We start from the raw sequence: 17,527 nt of genomic DNA on the forward strand, positions 1-17,527 counted from the left end.
AAACCGTTGAAAAATGAATAATCTACAGTTGCGACATGGTTTTGAAATACCATATATTTAGTTGTGACAATAATAAAAAAAGAAAAACACTCTTAGGACATACATTTTTTATTCCAAACAATTTAACCAAGCTTGGTAGCCAGTTCCTTGGCCTTTGCCTTCTCCAGCTTAGTGATGCGGGCTGTTGATTTGGGGCCCATGATGTTGCCTCCCCAGTGACGACGGATCTGGAACAGAAGTTTAAAAGGGGTTTTAATGGCGCAATTTGGTCTCCGTTGTGAATAATTTCACCAACCGAGATTCTACAATTCACTGTATAAAAAACGCTTACCTCCTCAAATCTGTCATTGTAGTTGGTCTTGATGGCCTCCACAAGCTTGGCAAGTGCACCTTTATCCTCACTAGGAAAGAACAAAACCAGTCAACACAATACTGACACAATGCTCCAGGATAACGCAGATAAATGTATTTTACTATAGTGGTTTCAAAAAGAGCAGAACCTTCGCCCTGCCATTTTCTCGAATTTGGTATTATGACCACTTTAATAACAGTCATCTTCAAGCTTTGCTTAGAGCATCGTGGCGGTTGCAGCAAACACAATCCCAATAGTGTATTCAGCCTCAGAACTCAGACGGCCTACTTGGTCTACTACGTAAATATCAGGAACCACTGCTGCACTAACACTAACAATAACTCTAAAGAGAGAAAATGTCAACTAATGCAAAAGTTGCAACTCTCTAGACTGATAGTCTCTTAACTATTTTAGCCAGCCATGCAGTCCTAATTTGTGTTATTGGTCAATAAACTGGAATATGTGCATACTCTATCACACTTGTGCACGACACAGCTGAGTTTATGCGCATACTTACGGGTTGATCTGTGTGAAGGCAACTGAAGTGCATGTCTTTCTGTGCACCAGTCTGCCCAGTCTAGCCTTGCCCTTGACAATGCAGTATGGGACACCCATCTTGCGGCACAGAGCTGGCAGGAAGACGACGAGCTACAGAAGCAGGGGAACCGGAGAAACTATTAGTATTTCAGGAATGCATTTAATTTAAGGTAATTTGAGCAAAATAAACACATCTGAAGTGTGAATGTTGTACTCAAAACGTGTTCTGTGTTTGCAGTCACTGCTCAGGGTTAAAAAGCTCGTATGTTTTGATCCACATAGAGGATTCAGGTGAAGAAATTCAGACATCATTGCCAGTGACCGCTTTCTAGACTGAACCGTACCCAATGCAGCAAGTTCCACTGCTGCCGAAACAACGGATGGCAAACTTACCTCAATTGGATCCACATCGTGGGCAATGATGACCAGCTGGGCCTTCTTGCTCTCCACCAGGGAGGTGACAGTGTTCACACCTGTAAGCAAGGGGAAAAATGAACCTCAACTTCCCGTCAGTAAACCCCCTGCCCTGAAATGATTTGTTATTTTGGCCAATGCTCAGGGTTAAAAAGCTCATAAAACATCAACGTAAGCTTCAGGTGAAGAAATTCAGGTCATCACTGCATCCAGGCCAAGATAGATAAAACTGCACTAATAAGTTCATAAGATGGCTTGTAGCGAAATTAATAAAATAACTTCAATGCACTATGATAAACAGCTGCGATGTTCAACACAACCTGACAAAAAGCGCCTCATGTGATTCCACCATCCTAATGAGGCTTTTGGCAGGAGACTTTATTTACTTTGAGTTAGGATGATTAGGCAGGTTTGTTCCATCCCTAAAAACCTTTTTTTTTTTTTTAAATCAATTTCAACTAAAATCTTACCCATCGATAAAACTTTCTGCAGCATCTCACATACAGCCTGTTAGTTTTTCTGTGTACCTCACCTGCGCGGAGGACGGGGGGTCTCTTGGTAGGGGTATCTCCCTTTCCGGCGGCCTTCTGCTCAGCGCGGGCCAGCAGCCTCTGCTTCTTCTCCTGCTTTGTCTCTGGCCTGTACTTGTGGGCCAGCTTGAACAGCTGTGTGGCTGAGAAGGGACAAAATACATTACAATTAACATTCAAACACAGGTGGTGGCTTCCGGTAGTTAGGTCCAAATAAAGAAGTTGACAGTATTTCAAGGGGTTGCATCAGTGATCTTGGTGGAAAAGGTCAGCATGGTTGTTAAGATAGCAAATATTCTTTTACATCATTTGCAAAGCGACAATGGTACTGATAAGACCATAAGTCATCCTTGAAAGACTGCAGTTTTGTTCTTTCGGCACCAAAAAATTAAAAACAAAACTTGCCAGTCTGGCGGTCCAGAGCCTGGGTGAACTGGTTGATTGCAGGGGGAACCTTCAGCCGCTTGTAGAGGATGGAGCGCTGCCTCTGCAGGCGAATATAACGAGGCCATTTCACAAAGCGTGTCAAATCACGCTTGGGCTGAATATCCTGGCCTGTGGTGAAAGACAAAAATGTTTAGTATCTGACAAACACAAATTAAAAGAAAAAAAAAAAAAAAAAGGAAGCAGGTTTGTTTCTCAATCTAGAGTTTATCTGCGCAGGTAATCCTCAGTGTTGTTTAAACGGCCATAATTCTTTTACATTATCTGTACCATTAGAATCCCCAGTTCTCTCAAAAATGCAACCTAGGGACTACTCACCGATGCCAAAGTTCTTTGGCCTCTTCTCGAACAGGGGGTTGACCACCTTCTTGGCCTCATGTTTCTTGGCCACAGAAGGGGCAGGTGCCACCTTCTTCCCCTTAGCCTTCTTTCCCTTAGGCTGTCAAGAAGAAAGTTGTGTTAGGATATGTTGAAAGCAGTCATACTAAAAACAATTTTAAAAAGCTTGACTGGCCTAAATGTTTGAATACAGCTGCGCCTTACTGGTCATAGTATCAGCATTTTGGAGGCCAACACGTTTAATGCATTACCTAAATGTAGTAGACTCATGGGATTCCAAGATTAGGATTTTAATCTACATTTGACATAAACACTGCTCGCCCTGTTCCAAATTTTCAGCATGTCTTCGCTTCGGCATCCCATGCTTAGCATGCAGGTTAGCCCCCTCCATGTCAGTCACCTAATAAAGCTTTCCCAAAACTATTCCCAAAATGTAAACCAATAATTAGAAACGTTTGCAACGGTAGTTGTCAGTGCTGTAATGGCTGAAACCGGGAGTCTGAGTCGGAGGCAATTAGCGAATAGAGCGAGACGTATCCCCATGCTGGTCAGTCTACACCGCCGAAACAGGCGCCCCGTACAACCCGAGCTAAAGACGTCGCGACGTAGCTAAGTTGCTACCACCGTAGTTGTGTTACTTACAAACCAAGGCATTCTCGTAAGGGGCAGCTGCCAAACACCATAGACGTGGATTGCATCCGAGCTACGGCCGCTGAGTGTAACATTTCTTCAAACAGAAACAGTGCCCAGGCCCCATTCACCTACCACCACCACCGGCTAACCCGGACAGACACACACTTATATCCCAGCAAATAACAACGCAAGTCCGGTTCTACTTCCATTGGTCAAATTCGTTAACTACCGTGTACCTACTAGCACACTACATACACATGTGGGAAACGTAGAATATTAGAGCAAGAGTTCTCCAGAAATCAAGCGTGTTCACCAAAGTTAGCTTTAGCTTCCAACGAGCAGTCACAGGGCTACTCGCACCGGCTACACTTGAGTCAGTTAAACCAAGTTTTAACAAAAAACACCACGACGTCGACTCGCAATATCGACATTATATCCACGGACAGGCTTCGCTGAATTTACAGACACATTCCACAATGTAAGACCAAGCATGCAGACAAGGATGCAAACAGATAGAGCGGCTAGGATTGTTTCTCAGAAGGAGCGGCTATGCACCCACCATGTCGGTTCAGGCAGAAAGGAAGACCGAGGCTTTCTGGGTAGCGTAAATACCGCGAGGCTTGCAGCGTGGTTACGTGGCCTTTTCAAGCGCCGATCTGGAGTCAGATTTCACAGCGGCTCGCCCGCATAAGCTTCATAGTTTAAAAAAATTGGGACACTGACTCAGGATCAGTGTTACATTGTTAACATATGGTCTTAACGTGCCTTTGTACGTCATACTCAATGGGACAGTGGAGATTTGTTTAACATTTCCATCACATTTTAAAAGAAATGACAGTATTATATAGAGTATACTATTTTGTAGATAATATTTTTTTTTAATCAACATAATCAGTATTTACTATGAATACCTCTGCTGGAAAGTCGCTATGTACATTTACTCGATTAGTTACGGTACTCAGGTACAATTTTACTTGAGTATGTCTAATTTATGCTACTTTATACCTCTACTCCACTACATTTGTTTGACGGCTGTAGTTATTGATCAGAAGGTTTTCCATGGTTTCCACCCTTTTTGGCCTGTAATAGGTCCTTAAAATTAATGCAGCTGTATTAACAATCTAATAATCTCCTTTGTAATCATAACAACAACAACAACAATAATAATAATATCAAAAGTAATTAAACCAATAGTTTCAATCATACAAAGTAATTCGACTTCTGTAATTTTACTTAAGTAAAATAAATAAATATTTAAGGCCTTTTACTTGTAATGGAGTATTTTTACATTGTGATATTGGTACTTTTATTAAAGTAAAGATCTAAGGGTCTGAGTATTTCTCCCACCACTGATAAATACCATGTATGTAATGTAAATTACATATATCTATATGGCTGTCTAAATACAGTAAATAATATTTGATCATTACTTACATAATAACCTAATTATAATACAGTGGTAATATGTATAATATCCAATTGTTCTGAGGGCGTTTTTTATACACAAGTATTTTTTATGTATTTATTTTCTATTTTTTCAATTAATAATTTGATTTTTTCTCTAAGACCTTGGTTTTTGTAAATCCCATCTCCCTCTGATGTTTCTAACCTTTTTTGATCGTAATTGAATCATAATTTCGTTACTGTGCGTGTTGGCGTATCCTGTCTCATCCTGTCTCGTATGTCACTCGCTATGTGACCGGTCGCCATGCGTCGCCTGTCTTCTGTGTTCACCGTCACTCTAAATTTCCGCAGCCTCGTCTGTCGCACTTATCTGCGCTTACTCCTCAGCAAACCTGCCCAGATGTTTAAACCTGGACAGGTGTGCACAGCTGTCCTCAACACGGTGGACTTGGGGGTCCATTTGACCGACGTACAACAGTATGTCACTTCCGTAAACATCTAGCTATCTATATAGCTAACTATCTATGGCAAAGATATATGACTAACAAGAATAAAATAAGAAACGAGGTTTCATCTTTTAATGGCAGCGGGCTGGATTTGTGAGGCTGACGTGGCCGTGTTGTCGCATCCTCCAGCCCTGCGTCGTGCCGCGCCGTGCCGGGCCGAGCTGTTGGTGGACGGGAGGTGGGGGGGGGGGAGTTGTTTGGGGATGGTGGGCCGGGGTATCGCGGCGTCTCTCGGCTCGGCTCCCCGGTGTCCTGCCAGCGCACGCTCCGCGTCCAGTTCGGATTGTTTACCCGAGGAATGAGAGATAGCGGTCCCCGCCGTGGCAGCCGCTCCTTGGTGGTAAATACGTGCCCTTCGCAGCAGCTGTCGGCATCGCTGCAGTGCGATGTGGTGTCTGCGCTTTCGTTGGTAAACAGAAGGCCTTTCGCTTTGCAGAGCTGTCACATTCTGTAGGTAGATTTCGGGGGGTTTCTTGTGAAAAGATGTCTCAAACGACACAATCCATGTCCGGCTTATGTTTGAGTTTTCCGTCAGGGGCTAAATGCGTGTGATCTCTGCGCGTGCAGCTCGTGTCTTCGCGATGAGACCACGGCGCTAGCTTTAGCCCGCAGCACCTTGTCATGTGGAACGACTGCACTATTGTTATTACTGCCCTGTCATATTAGCAGACGTGCCCCTGAAGAAAGTGAGTGGCCATGGCCGAGCAGGACCTTTGTCCCCACCTGGACTCCATAGGAGAGGTGACCAAAGAGGACCTCCTCCAGAAATCCAAGGTGGGTTTTAATTCATTCACAGTCAGCGTGCTGCACAGTGTCGAAGATGCCCGGTGCCTTGACCTACACACCCCTCAAGGCTGTTATATGACTGATGCAGCAGCCTTTTGTCCACCAGCCTTCACTGTACTGATAACCATCTGAGCTGGAGTATATGGAAGCCCTGTTGTATTTTCTTTGTTCGACTACCCACAGTGGGAGGCAGCTTGGCTTGCCAGTGACCACAATGTGTGTTTCCACATGTGACCGTTATGTTCCACTCTCTTCTCTTCATGTTCTCTCCCTGCCGCTACAGGGAACGTGCCAGTCGTGTGGAGCAGGTGGCCCAAACCTGTGGGCCTGTCTGCAGGTAAACTCGGGGCTCGAATCCTATTCTAAATGTTTTTGAATTGTTGGGTTTAGCTGTGTGCACCTCGCCACATAAATGATGACGACTGCAAGCGCAACTACTGCTGCACCAATCGTACAGGTGAATGCTCAACAATTGATGATTTGGGACATAAATGTGCTCATTATACGTGCAACTGCTCTCACACTCTAGCAGGCAAGCACACACACAAGCATTACATTTATTTATAGATGCCAATCCGGATAGATAGACAGTTAGATATGGTGACATTGTGTCTTTACAACATATAAGAGAGGATTCAAAAGACATGAGATTTAATCTAATACAATGTTTCCGCTCTGTAGAATGACTGCCCATATGTTGGTTGTGGAGAGTCCTACTCAGATCACAGCACTCTGCATGCACAGGTAAAACACCGAAATCGCCTGCCAGCTTTTGCGCTGCTTGTCAATACTATGTCAAAGTAATAGTTTCAGAAGAGTCATCTTAACGATTGTGTGCGTGCGTGTGTGTGTGTGTGTGTGTGTGTGTGTGTGTGTGTGTGTGTTCCCTGTAGGCTAAGAAGCACAACCTGACCGTGAACCTGACGACGTTCAGGATCTGGTGTTATGTGTGTGAGCGCGAGGTGTTTCTGGAGCACAGGCCTGCCCTGGTGGCTGTAGCTGCCGCTCCCCACCACTGTAAAGCCGCAGAGCAGGTACGACTTCGCTCCCACGAGGTCAAACCTCCTCACTGGTGTCTGTCCCTTCCTGCTTGATGGGTCTACATGGGGGAAAAAAAAAAAAAAAACTATAAGGGCTAGCGATGCTATTTCAAATTCACACAACCTGTTTCTGCTTCTGCCTCACCTTCATATTTATAGTATCTATTAATAATTTTCCTAGGAAGCAACTCCTCAGCCAGTAGGTCACCCACTGAAAGCAGTACCAATTGCTGTGGCAGAAGAAGAAGGGTCAGAGTCAGAGGAGGATGAGCTTAAACCCAGAGGTACACAAAATCTGTAGTCAGTATTTCTTCTCCTAAACAAGCCTCTCAAATCAGACTCATTTGTGATGGTCATGTTATTAATAGGATAAAAAAATTCAAAATCAAAAAAATAGAAAAATCCGACAAACAAAAAAACACTGGCTTTAAGGAAATCTTTCAGAATCAGCTTTAGAAATCTTTTCTCCGATTATTAGAATCATTGTTGGATGTGGTGCTTGCATCATTAGGTCGTAGCTGCCATATTAATAGATTTATGGCCATAAAGCCTAAGAATAGTTAACAGCCCTTTTTCTTTTAATCTAGAGCTGATAATTAGCGCTTGGTGGTGTCCCCTCTGTTCGACTCTTTCTAGGGATCTGAGGTGAATCTCTGAATTGCTTAGTTTGAACACTTTGGCAAAAGCTACGTGGTTCTTGTTTCTGCTGTTGTTTGCAGGCCTGACAGGAATGAAAAACATCGGAAACTCTTGCTACATGAATGCAGCTCTACAAGCCCTGTCCAACTGGTGAGGTCACTTCCTCTGATAAACATTTTACCCACTTCCCCGGAATTTTAACGGGCATAGCAAATCTTCTATGTTCGCGAACGTGTTTTCCTTTGGAACAGTTAAACAGTCAAGTTGATGTATTTTTTTTCCTCTTCTTTTCTCACCAGTCCCCCTCTGACTCAGTTCTTCCTGGACTGCAGTGGATTGGTCCGCACCGATAAGAAGCCCGCTCTCTGTAAGAGCTACCAGAAACTCATCTCAGAACTGTGGCATAAAAAACGGTAATAAACACGCACAGTAAACGTGACATAAAACTGCTTGAGACAACTTTGTAAGAACTCCGTTTATACATTTTGTATAAAATTAGACCATTATCTGCCAATCAATCATTCGTATGAAATTATCTTTAATGCAATGTCTCTGATGGCTGCAACCCTCGCAGGCCCAGCTATGTTGTCCCTACCAGTCTGTCTCATGGCATCAAACTAGTAAACCCCATGTTTCGTGGTTACGCTCAGCAGGTAGGGGCAAACACCCAGCAGGTAACTACACCTGGCATACCTCAACAGCTTGACACTGATTGTCTTGTCTTTTGTTTGTTTTACACTGTAATCCCCTGTGTTCTCACGCATTCCCTAAATTGAGTTCAATTTTTGCTATTAACATCTACATTTGTTCTTAACACCCAAAGATTTGTACTATTTTTCTTAAATCCCTAGAACCAGACAAAGTCGTAGATGCCTTTATGTCTCCCTGTTGAAGGCAGTAGGAGAGTCTACACTCATAATGAAAAGCGAAAACAGATTTTTAGAAAGTTTTGGAAATTTATTTAAAAGGAAAAACTGAAATATCACATTGACATAAGTATTCAGACCCTTTACACAGTAATTAGGTGAAGCACCTTTGGCAGCCTCAAGTCCTCTTGGTGCATGACGTGACAAGGTTTGTACACCTGTATTTGGGGATTTTCTGCCGTTCTTCTCTGCAGATCCTCTCAAGCCCTGTCAGGTTGGACGGGGCCGTCGGTGGACGGCCATTTTCAGGTCTCTCCGGAGATGTTCGATTGGGTTCAAGTCAGGGCTTTGGTCGGGCCACTCAATGACATTCACAAAGTTGTCCCTAAGCCACTCCTGCCTCGTCCTGGCTGTGTGCTCAGGGTCACTGTCCTGTTGGAACGTGAACCTTCGACCCCGTCTGAGGTCTCGAGCGCTCTGGACCGGGTTTTCATTAAGGATATCTCTGTACTTTGCTCCGTTCAGCTTGCCCTCAACCCTGACCAGTGTCCCAGTCCCTGCCGCTGAAAAAACGACCCCCGCACCATGATGCTGCCACCACCATGCTTCCCCGTTGGGATGGTATCGGGCAGGGGATGAGCGATGCCTTGTTTCCCACCAGGCATGAAGCTTAGAATTTAGGCCAAACAGTTCAATCTTGTTATCGTCAGATCAGAGAATCTTGTTTCTCACAGTCTGAGGGGATATCAGCCAGCCACAACTTTTCATTTTTACACTTAAGTTTTTTCTACAGAAAAACAAACACAACATAAGGTGTTAATAAGTGGCCTTTAGAGGTGCTGAGAGGCAGATATTCTTACCTTTTGACAAAGCCAGACTAGTTGGTTATCCCTGTTTCCAGTCTTTATGCTATTCTAGATAAAACAGATAAAAAAAGTGGTTCTGTAATCTCATCTAAGTCTCGGCAAGGAAGCGAACAAGGCTACTTGATCTGATACACATGTAGCCCTTGAGCTATATCTTCAAATTGCATTCCTAAAAAATGCTATGATCTGTCTTTGACCCTGGGGAAGTAAGAAAAATAGTAAGATCAACTCTAACACTGAATTATCCATTGACATGCAGACAAGAATTTTTCATTCTGTTTAAGAAAAAATGCTAAAATTCCTCAGACACCGAATTTCTTCAGAATCCAGTTTTCATATTTGATTCAGGCGAAGTGCATGTTTGATTACAAGTGTCTTCTCTGGTTTTGTTTGATTGCGATTGCCACAGAAAAGTGCAAAGATTTTTTAAACAGTATTGGGTTTTGCCTGAATGCATATAATTAATGTTTAAGTTCTCCTTGTGTCACCCAATACACAAAATGCTTTTTTTGTTACAGACAAGACAGACACATTTTTTCTCCTTATATTTCTCTTTTCATCTTCTTGTTATGTAATAGTCATTTATCCGTTACACATTTACATCCCACTTCTCTGCAAAACTCCTGTCTCTGTGTATGTAGCCATGTTATACATCCTCCTTCTGACTCCTTGTAACGTGCTTCTCTTGCTACAGGACACTCAGGAGTTCCTGCGCTGTCTGATGGACCAGTTACACGAGGAGCTGAAGGAGCCTCTGACAGAGTGCAGCATGAGCGGGGAGGGAAGTGACGGGGAGGAGAGAAGGGATGGCGACCGCTCCCCGTCTGAGGATGAATTCCTGTCCTGCGACTCTGGCTCCAGCAGTGACCGGGGGGAGGGAGGAGGCGCGGCTGACGGCGAGCTGCTCATGCAGGATGAGTGTGACGGGGTCAGGTCGCCGGCATCGGGGATGGTGGGTGTCGGTCCCGGCGGGCTGATCTCGGAGAAGGAGAGGCTGAAGGAACGAAGGGTGTCTGGCTCATCCCTCCGCGGAGGCTCGCAAGAGATGGATGAGGACGCTGATGTGGACACAGCGGCCGAGGAGGAGGTTCCTGAGAGGAGAGTGGAAGAGGAGTTGACACCGACTCAAAATACCGACGTCCAAAACCAAGAGAACAACCAGGCTTCTAATACTGGCCAAGGGCAAGGCCAGAGCAGCAACACCTCAGGTTTAAGACCAGTGGGATTATAAAAGCACTTTCTCGGATGATTTACAAACTAGAATTTAAAAAGCCACTCTAATATCTGATTAGTAGATTTTTCAAAAAATGTATGGTTATGAGGATATTATAAATTATATTCATCTGACAATCTCTTTTCTAGAGCCAGACAATGAGGCTTCGATGACCCAGCCCCAGTCCACTCCCTGCAGTCCAGTGCGGACCCTTCAGGAGCTGCATCCCAAACTGTCCTCCAGTCCGCCTCGCTCCAGCCCGCTTCGCTCTGCAGGACCTGCGTACTCGTTCAAGAAAGGTGAGGAGAGGTCACGTTTTGTTTGGTTTTGATAGATAAACCTTTGCCTTGAATATGTACCATACCAGTGCCATATGGGAGTTGTTAAGGTTGAGAGGTTTGTTACTCCATGTGTACATTTGAATCTGTAGTGTAGCAGAAGGGACCTCTGTTTTCCAAGTCGTAGTCCTCTGCCTACCAAAGTCTTCTATTACATAGTAGTAATATAAAGAATGTCGACAATCTGTTGCTTGCTTTTGACGGTTGGTCCAAATAAAATAATGTCAACAAGGATAAGTTTGTCCTCTGAAATCCTCCTTGCTGTCATGTGTCTTGCAGCTCAGATGCTGCTCAGTGCCAGGAAGAAGAAACAGTCCCACTATCGCAGTGTGATCTCTGACATCTTCGATGGCTCTATCCTCAGTCTGGTCCAGTGTTTGACCTGTGACAGGGTGAGCTGTGCTTCACACTTAAACACCAGGGGAAGCGACTTACATATTCAGCCAGAAACCACGGTGTATTACTTGATAAATAAAATGATCTTTCTTTGTGTGGAATTTAGGAGAAAGTACGACATGTGTAATTACTTCATTTGAATATTATAAGGAGTATTTTATATGATTAGAAGGATTAAAGAGAATGAGTGAAAATAATTTTATTTGTGACTTTCACATGTGTATTATTATTTTTTGAGAAAACGGATGCTAAATGATTTATTAATCCAATATCACTCATCCACCAAACACACATTTCTTTAGATTGGTATTGCTTGCATAGTATGTTATGACATGCTGTGATGTTGTGTAAACCGCTTCTCTCTATGTGTGACAGGTCTCTAATACAGTGGAAACCTTCCAAGACTTGTCCCTCCCTATCCCCGGTAAGGAGGACTTGGCCAAGCTGCACTCCTCCATCCATCAAAACCTTCCAGTCAAGACGGGCGTGTGTCCTGACACTTACGGCTCGCAGGGCTGGATCTCCTACATCATGGACTCCATACGGCGGTCAGCGGACCACTTTTGAACTGTTACAGTCATAGAAGAAGTCAGCGTGTTCTAGAGAAAACACAAAAATGCTTTCGACTCCCAATTGCAGACTAGCATGCTGATGTCATCCAAATTATTTTATCGGATGTTTTCTGGTTTCGTTTTGACATAGTTTAAAATTGTGAAACCCACAGATTAGAGCTCTTACAGAGAAATTAGGTCAGTGGAATTTTGACTTACTCATTATAAGGCTGAATGTGGTTGTGGAAACAACACTCAACAGAAGCTGCCAATGGTGGTGCAAGTGAGGGCACGTAGATCTGACTTCTGTGATACGGTGAAACAGCATGGTGCACGCTATCACTTTGCTAGCGTGCACCATAGTGCCACCGGGTAGTCTTATTACTCGGTACCAAAGACAGTCGAAATGCATTTACTTGAGCAGCATGATGATATGAAAGCTGATAAGAACTTTGTGTGTGCAAGGCATGCAGAGGGGAGTCAGTCCAAGACGGATTGGTTGGAGAGATTACGAAGACTGAGGAGGGCTCTGAAATGCTTGGTCCAGTGCTCCGGGACAAGATTTGAGGGCTGAGCCATCAAATCACCCGACAGGAGTGATGCATTTTTAAAGGCTCTAGAGGGTTTCAATGGTAGAGCGGAAAGTGTAGTTATCGTCTGTGTAAGCAAAGCACTGGGTTTCCTGAGATTTTCCGAGATGCCTCTCATTCTATGAGTTTACTGCTTTTGAAGTAGGATCTCTTCCTTTGCAAGGTGCTTTTGCACATAGATGGACAGTGTCACCTGCATTTATCACCGTAGATATCAGAGCACAGATGCATTACTTTTGGGGCCTTTTGGCTGAATGTTGTTGGAATGATTACATCTGTTTGTGTTGTGCCTTTGAACAGGTTCGTAGTCTCGTGTATCCCCAGTTGGTTTTGGGGGCCCATGGTAACGCTAGAGGACTGCCTTGCTGCCTTCTTTGCTGCAGATGAACTCAAAGGTAAACATTATTACATTGTGCTATTCTACCATAATACATCATTTTTAAACGGTCCAGTATGGATGAGGAAAATTTATGTCGGAATTTACATTTTACATTCATTCTTTTCACAGGGGACAACATGTACAGCTGTGAGAGATGTAAAAAGTGAGTCTGTACAGTAAATCTACACTGAGACATTCACCTTAAACAAGGATATTTTTCATTTACATTTATTTACACCCTATTTTGTTTTGTACAGGTTGAGAAATGGTGTCAAATATTGCAAAGTACTTCGACTTCCAGAGGTATGATTTACTATTTTTTTTTTTTCAACCAGATCTCTTTCTCATAACCACACAAGTGTTACTGACTCTGTTTGTCCCCACTTTTGTTTTGCGTAGATTCTGTGCATTCACTTGAAACGTTTCCGGCATGAAGTCATGTATTCGTTCAAGATTAGCAGCCACGTGTCCTTCCCATTGGAGGACCTCGACATGCGACCCTTCCTGGCTAAGGAGAGTCCATCCCAAGTCACCACTTATGATCTGCTGTCAGTCATTTGCCACCATGGCACGGCAGGAAGTATGAATAGCTTCATTTCCTACAGAAAAGGGCATTTCAGATGTCATTTCCTTTAGGGTTAACATATCTCATAAAATGATCAAACCTGTACTTGTTCTTTATCTGTTCAATTTTATCTGTATGTGCTTTGTTTTTTCATATATTCCCCTCTATTGCCTTTTCTTATGGTGCTGCAGGCGGACACTACATAGCCTACTGCCAGAATGTGATCAACGGCCAGTGGTATGAGTTTGATGATCAGTATGTCACGGAAGTCCATGAGACGGTGGTGCAGAATGCAGAGGCCTATGTGTTGTTCTATAGGTGAGCATGGGAAAACCATGTGGTGTCGAACATTTAGTACTGAATCTACAATGAGTTGTGATGCGTTTTTCTTGGACTTGCGCAGGAAAAGTAGTGAGGAGTCAGTGAGAGAGAGGCAGAAGGTTGTGGCTCTGGCCAATATGAAAGAGCCCAGCCTGCTACAGTTTTACATCTCCAGAGAATGGCTCAACAAGTTCAACACCTTCGCCGAACCAGGCCCCATCAGCAACCACACATTTCTTTGTCATCACGGAGGTATGTGGTATATTGTGTCTTTTTGTTTAAAAATCTTAATCAAGCACTTATATGTCGTCAAAATCCTGCCTTATCACACAGAAAGCAAATAGAGCACATACTTTCTTAAAGGGAATAAAGGTCAGTTTACGAGTTATGGGGAGTTTGACTCAGCCAGTGAAAATAGTTGTACGTCTGTGGCTCTGGAGGAGCTGTGTCACGTCTGAGAAAATAACTCTGACAATCATGTTTTTCTGGCTTGGAGACCACAAATTTATAACAGAAAGGTCACATTACAAACAAGCATAAAGCTCCATCACAGGTGCTTTTAAACAACTCCAGAGCCTCTTCACCCACACATCCCAGTATTTAATTTCCCCCCTTTCCCACACTTCATGCCTTTGCACCGAGCTAACATGTGCTGCAGCAGTCTGTTCCCTGAATCGGAAACCGATACCAGTCCTCCATCAAACTCCCAGTAAAACAGGAAACAGTGTCAACCCAACTTCATAGAAAAAAAGCTGCATAATATTCGTGCGAAGTTGATCATGTTGGTGATCAGTACGAATTACTCAACACCCACACGGCCAAATACTGAATTGCAAGCTTCCACAAAAGAGCAAAACAATACATTTATGTCACCCACAGTCCTTCAAAAACTAGTGATGTCTTCTTTACTGATTCATTTTGCAAAACAAACAAATACGCAACAAAAAACACAAATCTCTGTTATTCCCACAAAGTTCCAAATCAAAATTACTTTTTAATTGGATGTTTTGTTTGGACTTTTTATGATAGTTGCCTGGTTCGTTCTGTATATCTCGATTAGAACTACGTGGTTTTACCGCATTTGTGAGTTACGGGCCATCAATGTACAAGCGGACCGCAGGGGTGAGGGTGGGGATTTTGTATGGGAGGAATAAAAATGTACTGTTACCAGTGGCATTCTTTCTGGTCTCCATTGCAGGCCAGCAAGGTCAAATATTCATCATTTAACACTTAAAATATTTTATCTCTGTTCAGGGATCCCCCCTAATAAATACCACTACATAGATGACCTGGTTGTGATAGTTCCCCAGAATGTTTGGGAGTACCTCTACAACAGGTAAATATGCAACACACACATATGTATAAGGATCATAATGTTTTTAAAGGATGTGTTTAAATCATCTCTACAGTAATGTAACTGATGAAAGACTGATTATAGCCTCAGTTGAATGTTGTTTGAAGGATTTGCATTCAGATTTATTGGAGTCAATCTGTCTTTATCTCGTAGAGCCTTTCTGTTTAATGTCTCTGTCTCTCCCCTCAGTTTTGGAGGCGGCCCTGCAGTAAACCACCTGTATATGTGTGCCATCTGCCAGGTGGAGATTGAAGCTCTGGCTAAACGGAGAAAAATGGAAATAGACACCTTCATCAAGGTAAAAACTTGTCTTCTGCAAGGGTTCACCTGTGGGTAAATATATCTCTATGCTTTGTGTTGGATATTGAATGAGCATTTTTTTTGTCTTGTCTGGAGCTGAACAAAGAGTTTCAGGCTGAAGAGGCTCCAACGGTGATCCTTTGTATCAGTATGCAGTGGTTCAGAGAGTGGGAGAGCTTTGTGAAGGGCAAAGACAACGGTATGACCCTGTAGTTAAGACAAATGCAGCAGTCCATTTAAGTTGTTCATCTTTCTGTCTTTTCAAAAGGTTTGTTATCATTTGTTTTCTCAGAGCCTCCTGGTCCCATTGACAACAGTAAAATTGGTGTCATGAAAGGGGGACACATACAGCTCAAGCAAGGTAAACATCGGCACCGGTTGAGACGGACGTGAAGGTGGAAATGAAGAAAACAGGTGGCCAATAAATGTTTTTAACGCATGTTTCTCCTCTCAGGTGCGGACTATGGTCAGATCTCAGAGGAGACATGGCAGTACTTGTTGGGTATTTATGGTGGAGGCCCTGAGATTGCAGTGAGACAGACAGTGGCCCCGGCTGACCCCGACAGCCTTCACGGAGAGAGGAAAATCGAGGCAGAGACCAGAGCACTTTGAGATAAAGAGGTTGGAACTTTTCCTACTGGAAAACACTGCTCAGTGCTTGTATACTTTTCAATCATAATAATCCCTCATAAGAATTTACATCCCCCCTGGATACAGTCACATTTGATTGTACTTTGGGTAATGGATCAGTTTACTGGAAGGCTTGGTCTTGGAACATGAACCGTTCCACCCACTTTTGCATACGTCAGCCACATGAGCTCATAAATTCCTTCTGGCGAGCAGATGGCAAGATATCTACACATCTGTCCAAGAGTGGTGGAGGAGAAACATCCAGCTAAATAAATTCAGTCTGAGCTGAGGGCCCATTAACAGTCAATTTTATCTCAACTTGTTTCTCAACTTTGACTATCCCCAGGTCTTCTGATTTCCACTCCTGCCCTCGCAAGAAGCTGAGGAATTTGCACCCTGGTGAAGAAGCCTTGTTGTGAGCACTTTGTAAATGTAGCAACATATTATGCTGAAGCCGTGTCGCAGGAAGGTGAAACGGTACCTAAATATCTCGTAGTTTATTTATTGGATAACTCTGATCCTCAGTGTTAAGGTGTAAAAATAAGACGTCGTGTCCCATCTCTGGAGCTGTTTTTGGTAGCTATGGTGTTTCAGTGGCTGCTGTAGGCACTAGGTGTCATATTCTGCCAAGCTGGCCGTGGCAGGCAGACAGCTGCCGGTGTCATGAACCGGAAGGCTGAGGAGATCAGAACCGCAGTGTGATGTTTGTTTTTATGATTTTTTTTTTTTTTCTTCTTCTTTGGAAGCAACAACCAAGAGACATTACTACGCTTTCTGTTGCTTGCCTGTTTACTAGTCAAATAGCAACAAATTCAGACATCAAGTGAGAGATATTGCATAAATCATGGTCTTGCACCTCCAACCTTAAATACGCATACACTGAGCTCTCAGGAATGGAAGGCTTGTTGTTTTTTTTTTAAGCCAGTGAAAGGATCAGATAAATTAACTATTTAAAAAAAAAAAAAAAAAAAAAAAAAACACAGCTGGTTTGTTTCAAGCCACAAAACATGCATGTGTGGGTTCTAAAAGACCAGAAACAGGGTCATTTGTATTTCAATAGCTTCAAGATGCATGCAACTGCAACTCTTTTTTTTTTGGGACCTTTCCTCGACGGAGTGAGATGCCATTTGTTTGCTCAGACAGTAACAAATTCGTGTTTCTCAAAATTACATTATGATTTTAAACAGAGTAGAGAAACTGAAAATTTATGAAAAGACAGACTGATTCAAGATGGCAAGATTCTAGGAGTTTAAGTAGGAAGACAGTTATGTATCTGGTGCATTAACGGAAAATATGCCGAGAAGTAAGAAGAGAACCTTGTGCAGCAAAATATCTTAACAGGCTTTTCTGATAATAGTTTACATAGTAAATTTGTAATTCTCATGAGAATTCACAGCCTGAATTACTTCATAGTCAGTCCTTACAAGATACACTGTAATTCCAAATTGACCAATAATGCAGTGTTCCTTTACACCAAGAGAGGGCAGTATTCAATGAAATTACTTTATTTTCACCGTGTGACAGTTTGGCAAGC

General features: G+C 43.1%; 2 protein-coding genes and 3 non-coding genes across 9 annotated transcripts; 1 reads left to right on the top strand and 4 right to left on the bottom strand.

The window, feature by feature from the left end:
• Positions 1-92: 92 nt before the first annotated feature.
• rpl7a (ribosomal protein L7a) lies at positions 93-4,974 on the bottom strand. 3 transcript variants are annotated; one of them, XM_040157247.1, is made up of 8 exons: positions 4,894-4,974; positions 2,596-2,716; positions 2,239-2,388; positions 1,836-1,976; positions 1,283-1,362; positions 870-1,000; positions 332-401; positions 93-227 (listed from the first exon to the last, which is right to left on the bottom strand). In XM_040157247.1, exons 1-8 carry the CDS (start codon positions 4,957-4,959, stop codon positions 123-125), a joined length of 864 nt encoding a protein of 287 aa, XP_040013181.1. In that variant the 5' UTR covers positions 4,960-4,974; the 3' UTR covers positions 93-122. The 3 variants fall into 3 exon arrangements, with proteins under 3 accessions (XP_040013181.1, XP_040013183.1, XP_040013182.1); XM_040157249.1 differs by lacking the exon at positions 4,894-4,974 and adding an exon at positions 3,809-3,929; XM_040157248.1 differs by lacking the exon at positions 4,894-4,974 and adding an exon at positions 3,259-3,285.
• LOC120806903 lies at positions 1,130-1,206 on the bottom strand. The gene has a single exon (XR_005709758.1). It is a non-coding gene; the product is annotated as a small nucleolar RNA SNORD36 (small nucleolar RNA).
• LOC120806904 lies at positions 1,440-1,512 on the bottom strand. Its single transcript, XR_005709759.1, has one exon. It is a non-coding gene; the product is annotated as a small nucleolar RNA SNORD36 (small nucleolar RNA).
• On the bottom strand, positions 2,076-2,147 carry LOC120806905. Its single transcript, XR_005709760.1, has one exon. It is a non-coding gene; the product is annotated as a small nucleolar RNA SNORD24 (small nucleolar RNA).
• A 298-nt stretch (positions 4,975-5,272) lies between the features above and the next one.
• usp20 (ubiquitin specific peptidase 20) lies at positions 5,273-16,971 on the top strand. 3 transcript variants are annotated; one of them, XM_040157241.1, is made up of 25 exons: positions 5,273-5,499; positions 5,826-5,933; positions 6,229-6,282; positions 6,627-6,689; positions 6,839-6,979; positions 7,167-7,269; positions 7,705-7,774; positions 7,924-8,037; positions 8,199-8,298; positions 10,051-10,564; positions 10,719-10,868; positions 11,187-11,299; positions 11,679-11,851; positions 12,745-12,839; positions 12,953-12,986; positions 13,081-13,126; positions 13,223-13,403; positions 13,580-13,706; positions 13,792-13,961; positions 14,964-15,045; positions 15,253-15,361; positions 15,460-15,562; positions 15,656-15,724; positions 15,818-15,984; positions 16,340-16,971. In XM_040157241.1, exons 2-24 carry the CDS (start codon positions 5,856-5,858, stop codon positions 15,973-15,975), a joined length of 2,847 nt encoding a protein of 948 aa, XP_040013175.1. In that variant the 5' UTR covers positions 5,273-5,499; positions 5,826-5,855; the 3' UTR covers positions 15,976-15,984; positions 16,340-16,971. The 3 variants fall into 3 exon arrangements, with proteins under 3 accessions (XP_040013175.1, XP_040013173.1, XP_040013176.1); XM_040157239.1 differs by having other exon boundaries at positions 5,273-5,933; XM_040157242.1 differs by having other exon boundaries at positions 5,273-5,933; positions 8,199-8,277.
• Positions 16,972-17,527: the final 556 nt, after the last annotated feature.

This window comes from Xiphias gladius, chromosome 20 (assembly GCF_016859285.1).
Source record: "Xiphias gladius isolate SHS-SW01 ecotype Sanya breed wild chromosome 20, ASM1685928v1, whole genome shotgun sequence".
Lineage (NCBI taxonomy): Eukaryota > Metazoa > Chordata > Actinopteri > Istiophoriformes > Xiphiidae > Xiphias > Xiphias gladius.